The 21099-nt window shown below is 41.0% G+C and overlaps 2 protein-coding genes across 4 annotated transcripts in view; both read left to right on the top strand.

Annotated features, from left to right (window-relative positions):
* The window catches only part of ssbp4 (single stranded DNA binding protein 4), a 117263-nt gene extending 111397 nt beyond the window's left edge, over window positions 1-5866 (top strand). Inside the window, exons 10-17 of one of the 2 annotated variants that reach the window (XM_033621777.2) lie at window positions 159-204; window positions 307-342; window positions 480-534; window positions 1966-2036; window positions 2125-2203; window positions 2615-2643; window positions 2733-2834; window positions 5083-5866. In XM_033621777.2, coding sequence (XP_033477668.1) covers window positions 159-204; window positions 307-342; window positions 480-534; window positions 1966-2036; window positions 2125-2203; window positions 2615-2643; window positions 2733-2834; window positions 5083-5112 — 448 coding nt within the window. In that variant the 3' untranslated portion in view covers window positions 5113-5866. The remainder of the gene's footprint in view (window positions 1-158; window positions 205-306; window positions 343-479; window positions 535-1965; window positions 2037-2124; window positions 2204-2614; window positions 2644-2732; window positions 2835-5082) is intronic. The other variant, XM_033621776.2, reaches the window with a different exon arrangement.
* A 5051-nt stretch (window positions 5867-10917) lies between these two features.
* fkbp8 (FKBP prolyl isomerase 8) lies at window positions 10918-20335 on the top strand. 2 transcript variants are annotated; one of them, XM_033622709.2, is made up of 9 exons: window positions 10918-11056; window positions 11614-11882; window positions 12073-12242; window positions 12338-12426; window positions 14211-14431; window positions 14801-14973; window positions 15055-15132; window positions 18374-18511; window positions 18783-20335. In XM_033622709.2, exons 2-9 carry the CDS (start codon window positions 11624-11626, stop codon window positions 18867-18869), a joined length of 1215 nt encoding a protein of 404 aa, XP_033478600.1. In that variant the 5' UTR covers window positions 10918-11056; window positions 11614-11623; the 3' UTR covers window positions 18870-20335. The 2 variants fall into 2 exon arrangements, with proteins under 2 accessions (XP_033478600.1, XP_033478601.1); XM_033622710.2 differs by lacking the exon at window positions 10918-11056 and adding an exon at window positions 11226-11361.
* Window positions 20336-21099: the final 764 nt, after the last annotated feature.

The raw sequence follows: 21099 nt of genomic DNA, 5'->3' as shown, positions 1-21099 counted from the left end.
AGACTGTATTGATGCACAAGAAATTACTAATTAGAAATCATTACATCTGACATGTGTTGTGACAAACATCTCCAGCGAGGCGTGCAACTTTGTTGTTTGCCAGAAATCTATTTTCCTCTATTAAATGTCTTCCCCTTCCTCTCTGTTTGCTTCTCCAGGGGTCCTGGTGGAAGAGGTCCATGGCCAAACCCCAACACCAACTCGGTGAGTCACACTCTCTTACATCTTCATCTCCTACATGACTGAGTGTGTTTACAATAGCTGTGTCTCATGTTTTGTTTCACCTCGGGTCTCTTCTCTCCACAGATAGCTTATTCATCTTCATCTCCAGGCAACTATGTGGTAAGTGTCCCGTCATGGACTCGTGTTCGACCACGGGCCATAAATTACCTGTCGTGCGGTGATATCTAACAGGCACGCTGCCATCCAGATGCACTCAGCGCTCATTTCTCTTTCGCTCTCGTTTCTTTGCCCCTCAGGGCCCTCCAGGGGGAGGCGGCCCACCAGGAACTCCCATCATGCCTAGCCCCGGAGGTGAGTTATACACTTCAGTTTCCCTTCTGATTTCTACTTTTATCTGACGTTCACTGAACAAGGGCTCAGTCTAAGAAACATCAAACCTGTTCTCTGTCAGGTACACGTCTCTCTTAGGGAGAGACAGGCAGTGATGACACTCTAAATACTTAAGGAACTGAGTCTTTAGAAGTTATTTTATACGTGTTAAACATGTGAAAATATGGCACTCAAATGTGGATATATGTGACGTCTGCAAAGATTCTAGTCGTTAATCACATTTGTTGCCAGTTAAGGCACGTTGTGGAAAATATGTAAGCGTGTAAGCTGCATTTTCTCATTGTGAAGACAGTTGTATAAAATGGAAACAGAGGCATGTCAGTCTGCAATCAAAGGAATGATCCATCTCAGCTTTGACCCATCAATCTAGCGTCTCTGCGGAGGATTAGTTGAGAACAAAACACTGTGGGCTGATATCCTGTGGATGTTCTGTTTCTGTTGGCCTGTGGAGAGCTTCTTTTTGTGTCCACTATTTATTATTTATATACGTACCTCTATTGTGATACGTTGCCGGGGCAACCTTTTGCACAAAATGCTCCTGCTCACACGTACACTGGGAGGGGAAACATATTTCCACTGCAGTCGCCAAGTCCGAGCGCACACACACTTACACACAAACCTCCCACAAAAATGCACACCTCCCACTCAGTATTGCCCCCCTCTTCCAGTCACGACAACGCAAGCTACATTCAGGGACACTAACAGGCAAGATCTCGCCACCACTTTGCACATACTGTATCCATCTCCTCCCCTGTCTTTCAATCTGTTATTCATATTTTATTTTTTTTCCTGCTTTTCTCAGTCATCCACTCACAACCTTCTGCCTGCAATGTCAGATCAAGGTCACCTCATCCTTCTGAATCTTTTCAGGACACACAGACACACACACAAGGAGCAACCCAGGATGTACTGGTTGTTGCTAAATTGCCACGGCATCCATATAATAACTAATCTCCTGATTGTAGCAATAAGACATAATGTGTTTCTTTATTCGTATCGCAGGCAGCGGTGTTTAGACTGATTGACGGACAGATTCACTGACATTATGTACTGGCACTTAAAGTAACACACTGGTGGTCTTTGTCCTGTACAGCAGAAATAAGCACATGTCTGGGCGGTAGCTGGGTGTGTTGTACAAGAATTAAACTGAAACAGTGTCAAGTACAGTGAGAGACAGTGCCACTCATGTCATTTCTGTGCAGCGAAGCTCGTTATTTTCCATTCATTACCCCATCCCAGCCCCCGAACCCACCTTATTTTTGACAATTTTTAGAACAATTGGATGTGAAAACAGACAACAGTGCAGGTGGCTCATATGCAAGTATTTCTACGAGTCTAGGAGGCACAAACTGCTTTACAGTATTCTGATTTGAAACTGCTCTTTGTTCACAGATTCGACAAACTCGAGTGAAAACATCTACACGATGATGAACCCCATCGGCCCGGGTGGAAACAGACCTAATGTAAGAAATGCTCAGTTTTGAGTACAGTTAATTAAAACAGAAAGAAAAAATAAGATAAATGACCTTTGTACATGTTTTTCCTTTTTAGTTCCCAATGGGACCGGGTCCTGACGGGCCCATGGGTGGAATGGGTGCCATGGAGCAGCATCATATGAACGGATCACTAGGTGAGTATTCAAAGGTAGTGCACAGTGTGTACTCGCTTCAGAGTATGTTCAGTGAAACCTGTTACTCTCCATGAACAAAGACCTTTAGAAGTGAGACTCTGCCCTCCTATGGCTGCTAGAGGAAGTGCTCTCCCTCGTCTTCTTATTGATCAAAGCTAAAACAGATTAGTGGGGCAGTGAGTAGGCCAATTGATCCTGCAGATGGGTGAGACGTGATCAGTGGAGCCAGTGAGTTGGTGCTCATCTGTATCTGAAACAAATAGCTTAATTAAAGGCCATTACCTGTGAGAGGGCAGGTTGTTCCTATTTGCACTGGATATCCTGAACTCGTGTTGAATTAGTAGCAGGAACGCCGAGGATCAGTTGACGGTTACCTCACGGTGATTCTCCTTTTTCCATTTCTGATCACAGGCTCTGGTGACATGGATGGGTTGCCAAAGGTAAGGCTGACTGCCACTCTGTCTGTCTATCTGTCTGTCTGTTTGTGTGTCTGTAATCTCACTGCTTCTGTTTTTAACCTGCGTTGTAGAATTCTCCCAACAACATGGCAGGCATGAACAATCCTCCCGGCACTCCGCGAGACGACGGCGAGATGGCAGGCAACTTTTTAAACCCATTCCAAAGTGAAAGTGTGAGTACCAAAGGAGACGACATAACCTCTTAAAGTGACAGTTCACCCCAAAATCAAAAACACATACTTCCCCCTCACCTGTAGTGCTGTTTATCAGTCTAGAGTGTTTTGCTGTGAGTTGCCGAGTGATTTGAGATATCAGCTGTGCAGATGTCTGCCTTCTCTTGAATGTAATGGAACTAGATGGCACTCAGCTTGTGGGGCTCAGAGCGTCAAAGAATAAATTTTAAAACTTTCTAGAAATCATGACCCACTTACTCAAGATAATCCACAGACCTTGATGTGAGCAGTTTCATGTAGGTGCTACTTTCTTTCTACCAACTGCACCTGCCAACTTTATCACCACTCAGAAGGAAGCATGCAGTTAGTGGTAGCTCAGTCAGCTAAAGTTACAGCTCAGTCAAAGAGGACACCCTTAATGTTAACATCTCACTGTAACTGGATCCGGATCTCCAAATGTATCGCAAATTTTAAGCGAATTTTGTGAAAATGCGCAAAAGAAAATTCGAATTTATGCACATTTCCATTCACTATTGTTTTGCGAGTATTGGGAGTCAACAGGTCGAGCAGTAGGTGGTGCTTCTTGTGAAAAATAAAAATAAAAATGCAAAAGAACACCAGTAGAAGAAGAGGGCACCGTGAGATGACGTCATTGAGAGCGTCTCATGTCCACAACAACTACCGGCAAATCCATGACTACGACGAGATGGAGAGATTCCTTGGGAACTTCTTGGCTATTGTGGGAGCTCTCATCACACTCATATCAGCGTTGATTTGACTGTGGACTCGTGGAGCGGAAGTGAAGTAGAAGTAGGATCCGGTAGCTTACGTCATCGTTTATTCACGAAATCTGTTTCCATTGAGCACCACAAGCCGAATGCCATCTAGTTGCATTATATTCAAGAGAAGGCAGACATCACTACAGACCATATCTCCAACACTCTGCAACCCACACCTAGATTAATAAACAGCTCTACAGGTAAGAGGAAAAAAATATTTTTGATTTTGAGGTGAACTGTCCCTCTAAGCTGGGAACAAGCAAAGAAGATTATATAAAATCCTATTAAATCGTCATAAGACCTAGTATCACATATTTGAATCACTTACTTCAGATTACAGTCACATCTGCAAAGATCTGAACTGGTATCAAACGGCAGGATCACATTTTGATTTGGCCAGTCATAAAAAAAATAATAAGTATGATACAATCGTGATTGCTCCGTCTGGTCTGGTACTTAATTACGGAGCAAGAAATTGAAATGCCGTGTGCTGTTTGTCCAACGTGACCTGGGGCTGGTTTCACAAAATAGACTCTGTGTAGAGTTTAGATCGCTGGTTCTCAAACCATCGTCACATTCATGTACGTAGCGCACGTACGTCGATGATTAGTTACGATCTTAACTGTGATGGCAAGATAGTGGGCGGAGGTAAAATAAATGGTTAAAAAACTGCAATCATGGCTTCGGGAACGGGAACTATTAGGAAGAGAAATGAGGATCAGGACGAGAATGTTTTGAGCAGACCAGCTGAAAGTGAAGTGGATGACAGTCAACCAAGCAAATGCTACTGGCTCCTGATGCAGCACCCAATGAGGGGCTGGCCCTTGCACTCTTGGTACAACATGGCTGTGGCTGACTGCATTCAACGATAAATTATTTTCTGATTAGGAATAAACCTGCCGTAGCTGAACAGGGAAAGCCCCGAAGAGCTTAATATTTGGTATTTGGTGGTACACAGTGTTAAAAGTTTTAGAACCACTGGTCTAAAATATGTTTGTGAAACCGGCCCCTTCTCTACTGTGACCTTGAAACCAGTCCCCATGGCTGAAGCAGACAATCAATCCTCTATGTTGTACTCAGTTTTCCCAGCTTCACCAAAACACAGCATGCAGCATGGAAACGACCCACCTCATATGCTTTCTCTGATGCATGGAGAGATTGTCATAGAGTGATTTAATGTGAGACTGACAACTACATTTTGCTGCAGTATCTTCACTGCGTTCTGAAATTCCCTAACATTTTCTCCTTGGGCTGGACTCTGCTTTGCTTGCCGCTGGTTAACTGACATAGAAAGTGAAATAGAGAGGGTTAATGGTCATGTGTAACGTCTGCAAGAGGCTGGTGTCCTGGACATGGCGTTTAGTTTAGTTAGCTGTATTGCTTTCATCTTGAGATGGGTAGAACAATAAGTTTAATATAGTTTTTGGCTTATCTTTTCTCCCCTCCCTCTCTTTTTTCTCTCTTTACAGTATTCACCCAACATGACGATGAGTGTGTGATTTTTTTTATTTTATCTTTTATTTTATTTTATTTCCTTTTTCATCTCCCCTTACCCCGATCTCCTTTTCCCATCCACCCTGGTGCGTCTTGCATTACCCTCCTCCCTCCCTACCTTCCTTCCTTCCTACCTCCTCCTCGTGGACGGTGTGCTGTGCCACACAGCCCCTGGGGATGCACCTGGAAAGCAGGACTCCCCTAAAGGCCCCCCATCCCAACGCCTGTAAAATGGGTTTAAGAACATGAAAAGGCCTGCAAGCAACAGGAAGGGTCTCCGCTTCTCCTCGCCTGCCGGGGCCTTGACACGGACCTTAGGACAGTAAGAGCCTGAAACTGCTCCAAGCCTGTCTCTCCCAAACCCAAAACCTGTCCTCGTGGGCGGCATCCAAGCCCAAACAAGATGCCCCGCTGCATCCACCACCACTCCATTATATCACGCTGATCATAACTTATGAGGGCACGCAGTTGTTGACTGACAGGAGCCGAAAACCCTCATTCAAAAACTCCTGTGTCAGGAATGATTCAAAAAACAAAAAAGAAAAAAAAAAGATGGACTGATAATGTTATTTTAGGGCAAAGAATGGTTTTCATTAAATGTTTGTATTTTTTTGTTGTTGATGGTAATATTATTGTTATAATTTTCATAATTGATATTATTCTACTAATGTAGTTTTGATTTCCTGTAAAGGGCACATTTTATCTCAGCAGCAGCATCAACAATGACAGAATAAGCACACACTCGAGAAAAAAAAAAATGCACAATGATTTTCTGTTTACATGATTTTAGGTTATTTGATGTTTTGTCTTGTTTTTTTTGTCACAGTCACTTCACATACCTCTCCTTTAAAACTTCTTCTGAAATTGTAGCTTGAGTCTTTGCCATCTAAATGTTTGTAGCACCGTTTGCATACATGTTCAAAGTCAGAGTGGACGTAACCGTCTGTCTTCACCAGATGAAGTAGTTTGTGCCGAGGTGGCTGAAACTACCCATACAGTTAAAACAGAGGCTTTCTCAGAGCTGTTATCTGGTACAAAGTGTCTGCTGGTGCACCTGAATCGTGTGTCTAGCTATCTTGTCTTAATAAGCACCCCTTCTCACAGGTTTCTATGTTTTTACTGCACGAGAACGGCTCTGATGAAATCCTGCCATGATTGTCGGGACAGGTGCCAGTTCTCATTCAGTAACGGACAGAGCGAGAGAGCATCTCCTCTATGGAATTTGGTCTTCTCTGTAAATAAGACATATTTAGCTTGCAATGTGGTTGTTTTTATTATTTGTTATTTACAAGTTGTCTGTGAATCCTAAAATGTGGTTCCTTCCCCTCCATTGCTTTGTTTGATTTCAACCTCACTGTGGACTCCAAGTGGCACTGTTTTCCTCCCAGGATTCATTCTGGTCTCTCGCCAGTGTCTCCTCTTTTTGGACTGGGAGATGTCGTGGGACCTCAGACACACTCGTGAAGCCTGATTTCTTGCTTGAAGTTTGGGGTGAACTCACAGATCCTGTATGATCCAGTTTCTTAACCCAGACAGGACGGGCTAAATAACTGTCTCCTCGGAGCTCCCTTCGAAAAGTTCCCTCAGCGAGTCCCGTCACACGTGCGGGATAATGGATTGGGGAAGCTGTTGATGGGAGCAGAGTGATGCACCTTGGGGTTAACAGACCATGCAGCCACGTCGGTCTAAAGAAGAGGAACAATAATGGGATACTTTTGTAATGGATATATTTCCATTTTTTTGTGGATTGTTTTCAGCAGATTGTTTTTATTTTAAATGTATTCAACTGAGAAAATGAACGCCCATAGAATCTGCACACAAAGAAAACCATAATTACATATTAGGCTATTTAATTTCTGTATGTTATGTACTCTTGGCCTGATCAACTCTCTGTCACTGTTTCAAAGAGATAAATTATCTCTCATGGCATCACACTGCAGCACTTAACGTCATGGCTGTGCTCAAACCAACAGTAACTAAACAACCATTGTAGCCTCCACGGGTGATGGTGACGTACTTATCAATTTTCTGATATCAATGTGAACAGATTGTACCCAGAGTTCAACGGGGACATCTCCAGGATTTGGCTATCGACGGCCTGGGAAACACTTTCTCCAGTGTTCCTTCGACGTAGTGACACACACCTCCCTTCTTTCCTCCAACCCCGTCCCCTCACCTCCACCAAAACTCCCCCCTCTCCCTTCTCTTTAATTTCCTTTTTTGTAAATACTGTATAATGCATTTTGATATCATTGACATGTTTTGATATGTCAGTCACTACCAATGAATACAGCTGAAAGTAAATTATAAATAAAACTGTCCATGTTTTTCATAGAGAACGGATGCGCTGACGATTTGGCTCGTGTGGCTAAATTTCCATAAAAGTGTATAGAATACAGTAACACAATAAATGCAGACTGTATGCTTGTATGGTGGGGGAGGATAGGACAGAGAGAGGACAGGACAGAGAGAAGCAAACAAGCTGTAGCGTCCTCACTCTGCCCTTGTCTCCTTATGTTTCAGTTAAATGTTACTATTGGATTTGAATCGTTGTTCCAAAGGGCATCTTCTCACACAGGAAACATGTGACCTCTTATTGCAGTTTTTAATATGAAGGATTTTTATCAATTTAAGAAAACTTTTAAAAAGGTAAAAATACTTAAGAGAAACCTCATTTTAAATTAAGAATAGATCAAAAAGTAACTGTGTCCTTTGCTATTCGCTTCTGTTATAGCGTTGTATAGATCGAAGCTCTCTCACTGATCCTCTCTCAGTCCTCTGTGTATATCGATCGTTGGCCATCTCTGTACTTCTATTGTGATGTATAATACTGTACCATTAGGAAGATTTGCTGGTCGGGTCGGGTGGGGTGGTTATGTCGAGTCGGGGAGGGGTGGGGGATTCAAGGGAAGGGGATATAAATGATTCTCCTGTACCATTCATGGTCCTTTCTGATGACACGGCAGTATTCAATATGAAGCAGTCTGTCTCTTGGGTTTGCTTTGTATTTTCATGGTAGGATAGTTCAGAATCTTGTCTTAGGGACTTAGGTGTCTTGTGTAGGTAATAAAGATGTTCTTTGTATGTTTCTTTATATTGTAAAGTTTCTTTAGACTGAAAGAAAAACAGATAATTTGCTTATCAAAAAAGAAACAATGCATCAATAATAAATGTCATTTGATTTTTCCTTGGTGTTTGAATCCCTTCCTCTGAGCTCTCATTATAGCTTTCAGCCATCATCTAATGCAGCACATAAAGAGATGTTATATATAGGATCTATACCTAATCTAACCCTCTATGACCCAATCCTTGAGCGGAGTCTGGGAGGAAATTTTTAGAAACTTAACAGCTAAACTCACCATTTCAGAGCATTTTTAAATAAAAATCTGCAATCAGGGGTTCTTGCAGTTTTGATAAATGAGTGCCATTGTAGGGAGCCAGCATATGATTGATTTGAAAAAAGTAATTTTTAATGACTTTTTATGCCATAGTACACTATGACTTTTATGATTTTTTTTTGGCTTTTTTATGACAAACACTTTACAAAAACTACAACAAGTGGCAGTGAAATCACCCACACTCATATTACCTTCTAGTTTTTCACTTTTTAATATATTTGAAAGTAATAAAATAGAGACAGAGCAGTGTTTGACATTGATTGTATCTACCCACAGCAGTCACTGGGGCACAGCAATACTACTCAGACAAACCACACACAGAACTGCAGCACACTGTTACACTAGAACCAGTAGTAATAATAATGATCATTTGTTAAGTTTATTTATGATTACATTTGTTAAGGATTATTTTAGACAGCAGTGCGTGGATGTCTGTCCTAGCATAACAATTATTTTTTTCTGTACATTTTTTGTCAATATATTGAGGGGGGCATTTTAAATATTGGGGGATATTAATTAAAATTACTGCCTAGCACCTCAGCATTTTTTTTCTGTAAATTATGTTATCTTTGAAAAAATACCCTGATCAAAAAGTTAAACAACTTAGTAGACCATATTATTGTCTATAAACTATTATAATTACTTTTCAACTCAATTCTGCCCTCTGGTTTATGTCAGTGAAGATTCTCAGTCATCCAGGTCATGGTCATTTTAAGTGCTACATCGAAGGCAACTGGACTTCCTTGAGTTTCTTGAAGATGTTTTACTTCTCATCCAAGAGTTCTGAACTGAAGAAGCCCCTATGTACGTCTTCAAAAATCTCAAGTAAGTCCAGTTGCCTATGATATAGCACTTAAGACCCTCCGATTTAATAAACCTGCATGATACCTTGGACCACAGGTTGTAGCAAAGATGTATGGAAGGAAAGGGTTAACTTAAAAGGACTTCCTGCATCTTAATGGTTGGGAAGAATTGGAGTTCCCTGGTTTAATCTGTAACTTTTCACCACTTTATATTATGCATTGGTATTTTGGCCTTAGGTGTGCACACACCTTTGAAATAAGATGCGTTAACTAAGTTCACCAGTTTGGATTTGGGCTAAACCAACACTCCATAATTCAGCCACCAGTTTTGAATTTGCAAACAGCTTATTACAGCTCCAAATACTGTAAAACTTTAATTAAACGCCCAGTCCCTTTTACTAGCCCAGTGTGGCTAAAGATTTTGACAAATAAACACCTGTCTCAATCAAACGCCTGGTCTGGTTGCTAAGCAAGATCATTTTTACAGAAGTTATTTGTATGTATAAACCAGGTTGTTTGCTACCCACTTGAGCTTACATTAGTTAGCCGCTTCAAACGCACATACAAACATAAAAGTTTCAACTTTTGTCAATATGGACATGCTACACATTGTTAGCTCGGTCAGATTCTCCACAATCCAATCATTCAGTTCATTTTACTGAAATTACAGTGTGAGCACCAAAGATGACAGTAATTCATTTAGATTTACCAGCCTGGTAAACAAGAGATGAAAAAAGCGGTGACTCCCCACCTCTGAAGTCGTTATTTAGTCAGAATGTGTGTCTACTCCTCCATTACCTGTAAGTTGTTCATATTCCTTCATATTCCATCAAAGGAATCAAAAGGTTTTTCATGGATATCACTCCAAGTTACAAGTATTGTTTTAACAGGATAAAGTGGTGTTGTGTCTGTATGCCAGGGGTTGTAATACTCGGGCATCGTAAAACAAATGTCATAACTTTCTCTCTCTCTGATGCAGTTTCTCAGAGCTCAAAATTGATGTTATTTGAAGCTTAAATTGTTAGAGCTTAGAAAAGTAATGAATAAACAGATTCACTGTATTCCCATCTTTGCCAAGCAGCTGTTTTGTGTAAAAGGAATTGTCCCATATAGACCCCTGTCTCAAATATAGGCCTGCTGAGTTCAGTGATTTGAGCAATTAATAGCCCAGGCTATTACTTGAAGTTTTACAGTAAGCAAGAAACCAGAGAATATTATCTATAAAGTCCTGCTGTGTACATCCAGGAGCTACATCACTGGCAATGATGCCATGTTTGTGAGATGACAGAGTGTTCTTCATCTGGCAATGGTTCTACTTGGCCTATATGTGCTCTGAAATTACTTGGAAAAATATACAGTTTGTAGGCTACTGTTACTGTATTATAGTCTCTAATTAATTTTGTTACAATTAGGCTTTTGGTATTATATGCTTTAGATAAATATAAATAACGAGGTGGAAACATTTTACATCATTAAATTAAGCCTGTAGTCCTGTGGATGCCTGTGAGGTCAAACATTAATATGCATGTAAAGCTCCAATAGAAGAACAGCAGCTCAAGGTTAACAGGAAGCAGCCTGTTGGGATGAGCCACAGACCGCTGCGAAGTCAGTTTGATGTTGTATATACAGCAACATACCCGGGCCCCACTGCTCTCGTGTTCCCCAACGGCAAACCGACTTCATCAGTGTAACCTGGAGGGGGAGCTCGTCCGGGGATCAAAACAACCCTCTGCAGATAGTGTTTGAAGGTAATGTGCTGTTTATTCTGATAAATGGGCTTATCAGATATGATGTACAGAATGACTCGCTCTATATGGAGTCGATGAAAGCAGTGGTTCGCTGTAAGACGAGATAGAAACAGCCCCAGCGAGGTTACAGCTAATGCTAGTTTGCTAGTAACTTACTCGGCTAACGTCTGTTAGCAGTAGCATGCTAGCTGCTTGAGGAGATATTAGCGGCAGGATAACTTGTCAGAAACTTCTGGAAACGTGCAGCCAGCGTGGCTCCTGTTTGTCAAAATATAGCGTTGCTGTTGTAGCTAAACGGTACACAGGTGAGCAGTAATTGTGACCATGTTGGATATTTGTTTATTGATAATAATAGGCGACTTAGTCTTGAATGGTTTTGGATTGTAGTCGCCTTTATTGTAGATGTTGTGTTAGCATGATAATAAGATCATAGATGTAGTCTGTAAATATTTAGCAACGGATTTATTTGGCAACGTTTGTGTTATTCCGGTTTTGGGACACTTGACAAGCCATTAAAGTTGCTTTGTTGTTAAAGTTGTTTGTCTTCTTTCTCACAGTATTCCACTAATGGCTGAAAAAGAGGAGACACTGGACGCATCTGAAAGCTATGACAGTGCGGCACCAGCGAAGAAGACCGGACGGACCTCGTTGCTGGACAGCGGGGAGGACTTTGAGGTTTTAGATGAAGAAGACATTGACGATGAGCCCCCTCCTCTGGAGGATGCAGGTGGTGGGAAGGGGAAGAACACTGCTGAGCCTGAAAAGAAAAATGCAGACACAGATTCAGAGCCTCCAGGTCAAGTGGATGAATGGCTGGATGTGTTAGGTATGTAGGAAAAGCCCCATGTAGACTAAAGGAAAATGTTACAGTAGCAATAAGTTAATATTGTTGATATGCAGGTGCTCTGGTCAAATCCACACACTCTCTTCTAGTGATCCCATTTAGCAAGGCTTCTGACTTGTGGTTTGCTCAACAGACTTGTCCTTTGTCCTATTATGACTTGGTTTGTCTCCAGGTAATGACCAGCTGAAGAAAAAAGTCCTGGAGGCAGGGGAAGGGCGAGACAGTCGGCCACAGAAAGGACAGAATGTAAAGATACATCTCAAAACATGCCTGAGGGATGGGACACTTGTAGAGGAGCAGCCTGACCTCTCCTTCACCCTCGGAGACGGAGATGTCATCCAGGTAAAAATGGACCATTTGACTCCTCAAATGGTGATTTCACGGTACTTACGGCAGTTAGTTTTACCTTGTATATAATGAGATTTTTCTCTTTTCAGGCTCTGGATCTCACAGTTCAGCTCATGGAAATGGGAGAATTGGCCTTAATCGAGTCTGATGCAAAATATGCATATGGTGCCCGAGGGAGGTAGGGATGTGTTTTAGTCTAACTGCTATAGGCTGTGTAAACAAAACTACAATCACACTAAAGCTGCTTTTAATTCACAAACAGATGTAAATTCTTTAATATAAACAAAACAGCGTAGCTTTACTTGCTCTAAAATCTCTACTCTTTGATGTTCTGAACCTGTCTGTGAGACATACAGTCAGGTCCATAATTATTTGGACAAAGATACAGTTGTCATCAATTTGGTTCTGTACACCACCACAATGGGTTTTAAATGAAACAATGAATACCTGCTTAAAGTGCAGACTCTCAGCTTTCATTTAAGGCTTTTTTTCAAAAATGTAGTATGAACCGTGTAGGAATGACAACCATTTCTTCACACAGTCCCCCGACTTTAAGGGCTCATAAGTATTTGGACAAACTAACATAATCATCAATTAAACAGTCAGTTTTAATACTTGGTTGCAAATCCTTTACAGTCAATGACTACCTGAAGTGTTGGACACATAGGCATCATCAGATGCTGGGCTTCTTCCCTGGTGATGCTCTGCCAGCCCTTTACTGTAGCCGTCTGCACTTCCTGCTTGTGTTTTGGGTGTTTTGCCCTCAGTTCTGGTTTCAGCAAGAGAAACACATGCTCAGTTGGATTCAGGTCAGATGATATGACTTGGCCATTGCAGAACATTCCACTTCTTTGCCTTAAAAATGTCTTTGGTTGCTTTTGCAGTATGCTTCAGGTCATTGTCCAACTGCACTGTGAAGCATTGTCCAATGAGTTTTGAAGCATTTGGTTGAATCTGAGCAGATAATGTAGCCCCAAACACTTCAGCTTTCATCCTGCTGCTCTTGTCAGCAGTCACATCATCAATAAATACAAGAGAACCAGTTCCACTGGCAGCCATACATGGCCATGACATAACTGTACAGGCTTTTTAGATGGTTTTTGACAAACTCTAATCTGGCCTTCCATTTTTAAGGCTAACCAATGGTTTGCATCTTGTGATAAACCCTCTGTATTTATTCTAGTGAAGTCTTGTCTTGCTTACAAGAGCAGCAGGATGAAAGCTGAAGTGTTTGGGGCTACATTATCTGCTCAGATTCAACTAAATGCTTCAAAACTCATTGGACGATGCTTTACAGTGCAGTTGGACAATGACCTGAAGCATATTGCAAAAGCAACCAAAGACATTTTTAAGGCAAATAAGTGGAATGTTCTGCAATGGCCAAGTCATATCATCTGACCTGAATCCAATTGAGCATGCATTTCTCTTGCTGAAGCCAAAACTGAGGGCAAAACACCCAAAACACAAGCAGGAAGTGCAGACGGCTGCAGTAAAGGGCTGGCAGAGCATCACCAGGGAAGAAACCCAGCATCTGATGATGCCTATGTGTCCAACACTTCAGGCAGTCATTGACTGTAAAGGATTTGCAACCAAGTATTAAAACTGACTGTTTAATTGATGATTATGTTAGTTTGTCCAAATACTTATGAGCCCTTAAAGTCGGGGGACTGTGTGAAGAAATGGTTGTCATTCCTACACGGTTCATACTACATTTTTGAAAAAAGCCTTAAATGAAAGCTGAGAGTCTGCACTTTAAGCAGGTATTCATTGTTTCATTTAAAACCCATTGTGGTGGTGTACAGAGCCAAAATGACGACAACTGTATCATTGTCCAAATAATTATGGACCTGACTGTACTTTCGTCAGGACATGTGCATTTGAAATTCCTTCTGTCTAATCTAGTAATTAATTTCACTTATTTCCCTAACTCTTGAACTTGACTGTGTTTCTTCATCTCTCCAGTCTTGAACCCGAGGTCCCCCCCAACGCTGAGCTGTCCCTCGAAGTGAAACTGTTGGAAGCCACTGATGCTCCAGATCTGGAGCTGCTGCCCCCCACTGAAAAGATTGCCCTGGCCAGCCATAAGAGGGAGCGAGGCAATGTTCATTATCAGCGTGGGGACTATGCTTTTGCTGTCAACTCGTACAGCATTGCCCTGCAGATAACAGAGTCTAGCTCTAAAGGTGAGATTTTTGCCAGGGAGTCAGGGCTAAGTGGGAAGGTTTTCTGTCGCTCAGCATTATTGAAGGCTCAGGGGGAATCTACCAGGTGGGGAAGCACGGCTTGAAGAGTTGATGCTTACTTTAATTATGCAGTTTTTTGAAGTTTTAGATTCACCCCCCAAGAAAGATGGGCCTTCCCCCCAGCATGTCCTAACTTGCCCACCTTAGATGGTGATCGGCAGGGAATAGATTTGACGAATGTTCGGCCATTTTGACGACGCACTGGTGGACGTTATAGTTATTTAATTAAATTGCAAGATTCTGTTTTGTGAACATTTTTTTTACTGGTTTTAAACTGTTTGCTTATGTTGTTTGTTTTTTGTGCTGCAGTTGACATTACTCCTGAGGAGGAGAATGAGCTGATGGATGTGAGAGTGAAGTGTTTAAACAACATGGCTGCCTCTCAGCTGAAACTGGACCACTATGAAGCAGCACTTAAATCTTGTGTCTCAGCACTGGAACACCAGCCAGACAACATAAAAGCACTTTTCCGCATGGGCAAGGTACATGTCTCTCTTGTTCTTTCACTTTCTGTTTCAGTTTGTTACTGACTGCCTTAGTAATATGATGTGTTTTCACTTAAGGTACTAGCCTTGCAAGGTGAATACACAGAAGCCATTCAAACTCTGAGGAAGGCGCTGAAGTTGGAACCAAGCAACAAGGTACTTTTGGCCTCCTCATATACTACAGCTTGTAGTATAGAGAAACTGCAGTTTTTTAATATGACCAGTAGAGGGCACCATTGGGTAACACATCAGATCACATAGTTGTAGTGCAAGGTCAAGTGGACTGCTGATTCATCATTTCAGAGGATCTGTTTTCATGTTGTTGCTGTAAATAGGTCTGCCCTGCACCCCGGCCATATCTAATACCTAGCCACTGTTCCTGTTCTCCTGCTTGTACAGTTTAGTATATGCAGTTCTTTGGCTACACGAGGCCATTTGACAGAACTCCGCTCAGTGCGTGGGCTCCTTGGATTCGCTGTGAGCTGCAGCAGCATGGTACTCATGCCCAGAATCCCCCACTTGAGTCCTACACCAATCTGTCAAACAGCACATGGCCTGGCCACCACTTAAGCTTTTCATCCATCACACACAGTGTAAATATAATGTACTATTACATTTTGCAATAGTACATGTTAAGTGGGTTGCTGTTTTAATGGGCTTGTGTGTTGTTAGCAGTGTTGAGGGGTAGGGCTGGGCCATATATCAGTATTGTATCGATGTCTTGATACGACGGTAGCTATCATCTCAGACTTTGGATATCATAATATCATAAATGTTGTGTTTTCCTGGTTTTAATGGCTGCATTACAGTTTAGTGGTTTAATTTTCTGAGCTTACCAGACTGTTCTAGCTGTTATATCATTCATCTTTATGCACGTAGTCATTATAGCTGCATTACTGATGACTTTTTATCAAAATCTGTAAATATTACGGGAAAGCACCATCAGTCAGCCCTACAACATTGTCGCAATATTGATATTTAGGTATTTGGTCAAAATTATTGTGATATTTGATTTCCCAATATTGTCTAGCCCTAGTTTGTAATCACGTTACATTTAGCTATAACGCAGTAATTGATTAATTAAAACACTTAACTGCTCCTAAATTGTGTAATCACATTACAGATACTAAATGAATGAATGAATGAACCGTATTTATATAGCTCCTTTCATGCACAAAGTGTTTTACAATTCAGCGGCAGAGACAAACAGCAAAGAAATAAAATCATACAATTATACAGCACTTACTCAAAAGAAAAGGGAAGAATAAACCAATTTATCAATCAATAATTCAATTAAGTAATAAAATATACACATATACAAACATATTAAGAATATTAAAACAGCTGTTAGTTATAGGCTATAATAAAAAGATATGTTATGAGTCATCGTTTAAAACTGTCCTGTTAAAGGCAGGGTGTTCCATATTGTTGGGGGGTAGTAGCTAAAAGAGTCTAAATGATACACAAGTTCTTTAGTTATCTTCATAATGCACAGATAGAGAAAATGTTTAACATGGTGACAACAGTGACAGCCAACAGCCTGAGTAGTCTTACGCTGACCCTGAGGTTGTTTGACAAACAATTTTAAAGACTCCTCCTCATGAGATATAACCCCTGCTTTTGTGATAAACGTCCAATAAGCTGGACTATTCTACTGTAAAGCTATGGTTTGAGAAGTGAACAGCTTCTGAGTTTGTATTTATTTGGCCCGGTAAATGCTGTTCAGATTCCTTTTAAAAGCCTTTTCTAATGGTGTTAGGAAGGCCAGTATCTTATATTGTTTTATTTAGGCCTATTGATGTATCATTTTGAGGCCATTATTATTCATACTAGGCGATATTAGGAAGGCCAACCTCTTTTATACTGTTTTATAAATCGATATAATTGTGTCTTCTCCTATTGAGCCTTGGTTTTGTGCTGATATGTAGACATATCATTGGCAATCACGTGACACTTCATCTCAGGGGATGTTGCGGAATAATGCAAAAGTAACATGCAGGTAAAGAATTACTTTCTACCATGAGCAAATAAATGAAGAAATGCATTATGTCATGTCAGAAATAAAAAAGATGCATGCTGCAGTTTATATGGGCATGCAGGCTTTTACATATGTGTCAATACATAGCTGTCAGCCTCCTGTATGTTTGCAGTGACGTCTCTGTGTCAACACACATTTATAAACTGGTGCGAGAATAGCTGTTTTTCATGTTAAATTGGACTCGCCTCTTAGCGCTATAATAATGAAAAGAGTCCCTAAATAACCTCATGTTCTAACAGCAAGAACAGTGGGTGTGCTTCAGTGACAATGCCAGAACGCTCCCATTATAATCAATGAGGCGGTCTTAAACAGAAGTGGGCATCACAGAGTGACAGGATGACGTTCTATCTCTCTCTCTTCTTGAGGCTTTGACCGACATGCTGTCTGCATTTTTCACACTGGTGTCAGCCATCCACGCCCTACATCGACATCAACTCAAATTGATGACAGAAGATTTATTTGTCTGTGGTTTGTTTACTTTTTGACATGACACGCAGACTTGACAGTTCAGTTTGTACGGCCTCGGATGCTTTAAGGACAACATGTTACATGTTTGTTTCGCCTGTTTAGTTCTTGCCCTGGAGACAAGTTGGTGTTGTGTCATTTTTGTCATTTCGGTGGGTAGCTGATTGCACAATAGTGGTGCCAACTGCTCGAACACTGTGCTGTAAATGTATCTGCTACTCTTAGCGTTAGATAGGAACAGACAAATCCTCAAGGGAGAGATTTGTACACACACTCACACTGACTCTCCTCTCCTCACAAACGTCTTTAAAGGCAGACTGAGCCCAAATATTACGTGAAAATTGCTGTTAACTCCATGTAATGGCACTCCCATCAGTCTTCCTCAAGTGCATTTACAAAGCAAAAACATTTTTGTTGTTTCTGAAAGCACTGGTTTGCTTAGTCACTCACCAGCTTTAAGAGCAGTGAAGTGACTCAGATCTGAGACAATGTCGGAACAATAATTTTACCCATATCCTGGAATTGTGTCTGCATGTTGGCTAAATGCCAGGTTATGTTTCCGATGCAAGTCTGAGATTTCTTGTAAGACAACAAAGAGCAGCATAAATATTTCAAGTGTCTAATCCATCAATCACGACTATAGAAAAATGTTTTGAAAAGCCTGACATAATTGTAATGCTTTCCAGCACACTTGGTGGCCACTTGTGTGTGTTGATGTAAGGGTATTGTCATCCTGACGTATTCCCATTAACAAGGAAATCAGTCTTGGGTTGTTGTACAGTAGCGGGATTTTGTTTCCTCCATGTTAGGATAGCTGGATTGGTGGAGTAAAGGGGGGGTTTGGATGTTGTAGCGGTGCCTGCAACACCTATTTGTCTTGTCTCCACTGTGTAGACTATCCACGCAGAGCTCTCCAAGCTGGTGAAGAAACACTCAGAGCAAAGAGGAGCGGAGCAGGCCATGTATAAGAAGATGCTGGGAAACCCCACCAGTGGCAGCAGCACACAGAAACACCGAGCCAAGTCTTCATGGGTGAGAGTCATTCCTTGAGAAAACAAATGTGTTTATGTGCTTAACATTTGGGGTTTAAACGCAGCTTTAATCTCTGCCCATCATCACATGATACTCATGCACTCTTATTAGTTCTTTTGAGGTGAAATGTATGTAATCATCAAGGGAGACTTTGTGTGGTAATAAACAAGGAGCGTCAGTTGTGTATCGATATTTTAAATCAGATGTTGCGTTGATCTTTTGACTGTGTCCTGACCTCTTCTCTGCTCTTTTGTGCCTTTTATTTCCCCAGGGTCTCAGCTGGAAATGGTTATTTGGTGCCACCGCAGTCGCCATTGGTGGTGTAGCGTTATCCGTCGTCATAGCTGCTAGAAATTGAACCAAGCCTGCGATGAGCCTGACTAAGCCCCTGCAATGTGAGCCGAAACACAGAAGCACATCTGGCAGTGCCTTCTGACCGTTGGTCAGAGGCAGGGAAAGGGGGTGGAAATGTCAGCCGGTCAGTTGCCTCGTCACTGTCACTCTCCCTTCTCTGCTATGTTTGAGAACTACATGTGACAAATAATAAAACATCACTATTTGCATATGGGAACTGTATTTCCAACCTTGTACATGTGTAGGATTATGCATATCTGTCATGTTGCCAGACACTGTTTTTATTTGCTGCCGTTGTTTTTGTCTTTGGTAGTTCACGTTGATTATTTGAGCGTTGAAATGTAAAATAATTTACTATACATTCAGATAGGAGCTATTTAAGAATATTTTTCCCACTAAGAATAGCTATTGTGATTATGGTCCTATGTTAAGCTATCATTTTAAAGCGTCAGGTTGCGCACTTAAATTTCCTGTCAAAGATATTATGTGATTTCACTTTGTTTTTATGATCCTGCAATGTCTGCTGATGTAACGCAGCTGCTTTATTATTTAAGGTCCACATGTTTGCAAGGTATCTGGCTTCTGTGCTCGCCCTCACACCCTTTCTAGAGACTCTACTCATACACTAAGTGACCAGAAAAATAGGAACACCTGTGCAATGTAACAGTTTCTGTTGTGTGTCGAGACGGTTCTGTGGTGCATATTGAGGCTGGAGTTTGTTGTGATGTTTTACTTAAATTCCTAAAATTGTATCCACCTCATTAACATGTATAAAAAAAATCCACTACCTAATGCAATTAAATAAAACAAAGTAAACTCCAGCCTCACGGAGTACCATGGAATTGATGACACAGTGGCAATAAACACATGATAACATTTGACAAAGGTGGTACATACACGACTTTGTGTTGTATTGCAGTTTAATGCCAGCGCGTTCTTTATTCTTGGTCATTTGTGTATACATACATTAAAGCAGCAGCTAGAGTAGATGTATCTGCTTTCCAACAATTGTTAAATTACAAATTCCTTGCCAAGAAAGGTGCAGTTATTACCTTTAAAACAAGGACAGACAATGGTACATGTAGTTTCTCAGTGATGTGGCTGCGACTAATGCTGAAGTACATTTTTTTAATTCAATTTCAGTCAGTTATACCTCAACTTTTGATGATAAAGACCAAATGTTGAAGGATGACCCTTCAGGTACAATGTTGGGTGTGTATGTGTACATTGTTTTGCCTGTGAAGTTTCCCTTAGTTGATGTTGCTTTGGGTGTTTATCCACTGGTTTTTGCTTTTCTTACATAATAAATCTGTGGGTCCCCTTAGAGTGGACGGTACTGCAGGCCTGAGGAGCCAAAAGATACATAACCTTTGAACATTTGACAAATGAAGTGGTCGTGGAAGTTCCCAGCATTCCCTGTATTTGTTAATTTTATATTCATCACAATAAAATGTGTCTGTTGTCAAACTACAGTGTGGTTTTTGTGTCTTGTTACAGTTCCTGTCACTGTAAGCATCACTGAGAAGGTATTTTTTTATTTTATTATTTACTTTTTTCAGTTGTGGACTGCTTTTATATTGTGTCCCTAATAAACTGGTGAATTCAGGGTGCCCTGTGGCATTAATGCCTTATAAAACTGGCCTTTCAGGGTTGACAAATACCAGTGCTTAACAGATACACCTTTTATTAAAATTCGTGCAGTCATCTATGAAAACTATCTTGTTTTTAGGGAACAAGATAACTTAAATATGCAGGATTTATATGTCTCCTGTTTTATTTGTTTACAGCTGGACATTCCCAAGTTTTTGGATATTCCCATGCTGGTGTGTTTTTCTTTTCTCCCCGACACATTGACGTTTCGCTGACGCAATCAGATGACCTATCGTTTCCCACTTCCTACGCATTACTGATGTGCAATACCCATTTTTAAATGCTATGAACAAAGTGTTATCTTTGTCACCCATTATTAACTATAACATGATGGTAACGATAAAAATATAATAGTGTAATAAACGTAAACTAGTCACGTGCTGCCTAGGAGTTAGTTCCCGAATTTAGTAAAAGTAATAAATAGTGCTGCTGACAACTTAACAGTTAGTTTTTAATTTTGTTATATTAATTCTGCGGTGTAAATATATATCACACATGTGACTATATAGGGCTTCGTTACTGCTCAGTGACTTCATCACCAGTGACCGGTCATTGAATATTCATTGAAAAGCAACGGGAGTTCT

Source organism: Epinephelus lanceolatus, chromosome 6, assembly GCF_041903045.1.
Source record: "Epinephelus lanceolatus isolate andai-2023 chromosome 6, ASM4190304v1, whole genome shotgun sequence".
Classification (NCBI taxonomy): Eukaryota; Metazoa; Chordata; class Actinopteri; order Perciformes; family Serranidae; genus Epinephelus; species Epinephelus lanceolatus.
Note: the sequence above shows the minus strand (reverse complement) of the source record. Positions and strands in the feature narration are given on the sequence as shown.

What these genes read in the sequence shown, in the direction of transcription:
- fkbp8 (XM_033622709.2), top strand. Translation starts at nt 11,624, where the DNA reads ATGGCTGAAAAAGAGGAGACACTGGACGCATCTGAAAGCTATGACAGT. An exon ending in GCATATGGTGCCCGAGGGAG is followed by an intron (nt 12,427 to 14,210) that starts GTAGGGATGTGT and finishes TCATCTCTCCAG; the next exon opens with TCTTGAACCCGAGGTCCCCC. An exon ending in AGTTGGAACCAAGCAACAAG is followed by an intron (nt 15,133 to 18,373) that starts GTACTTTTGGCC and finishes TCCACTGTGTAG; the next exon opens with ACTATCCACGCAGAGCTCTC.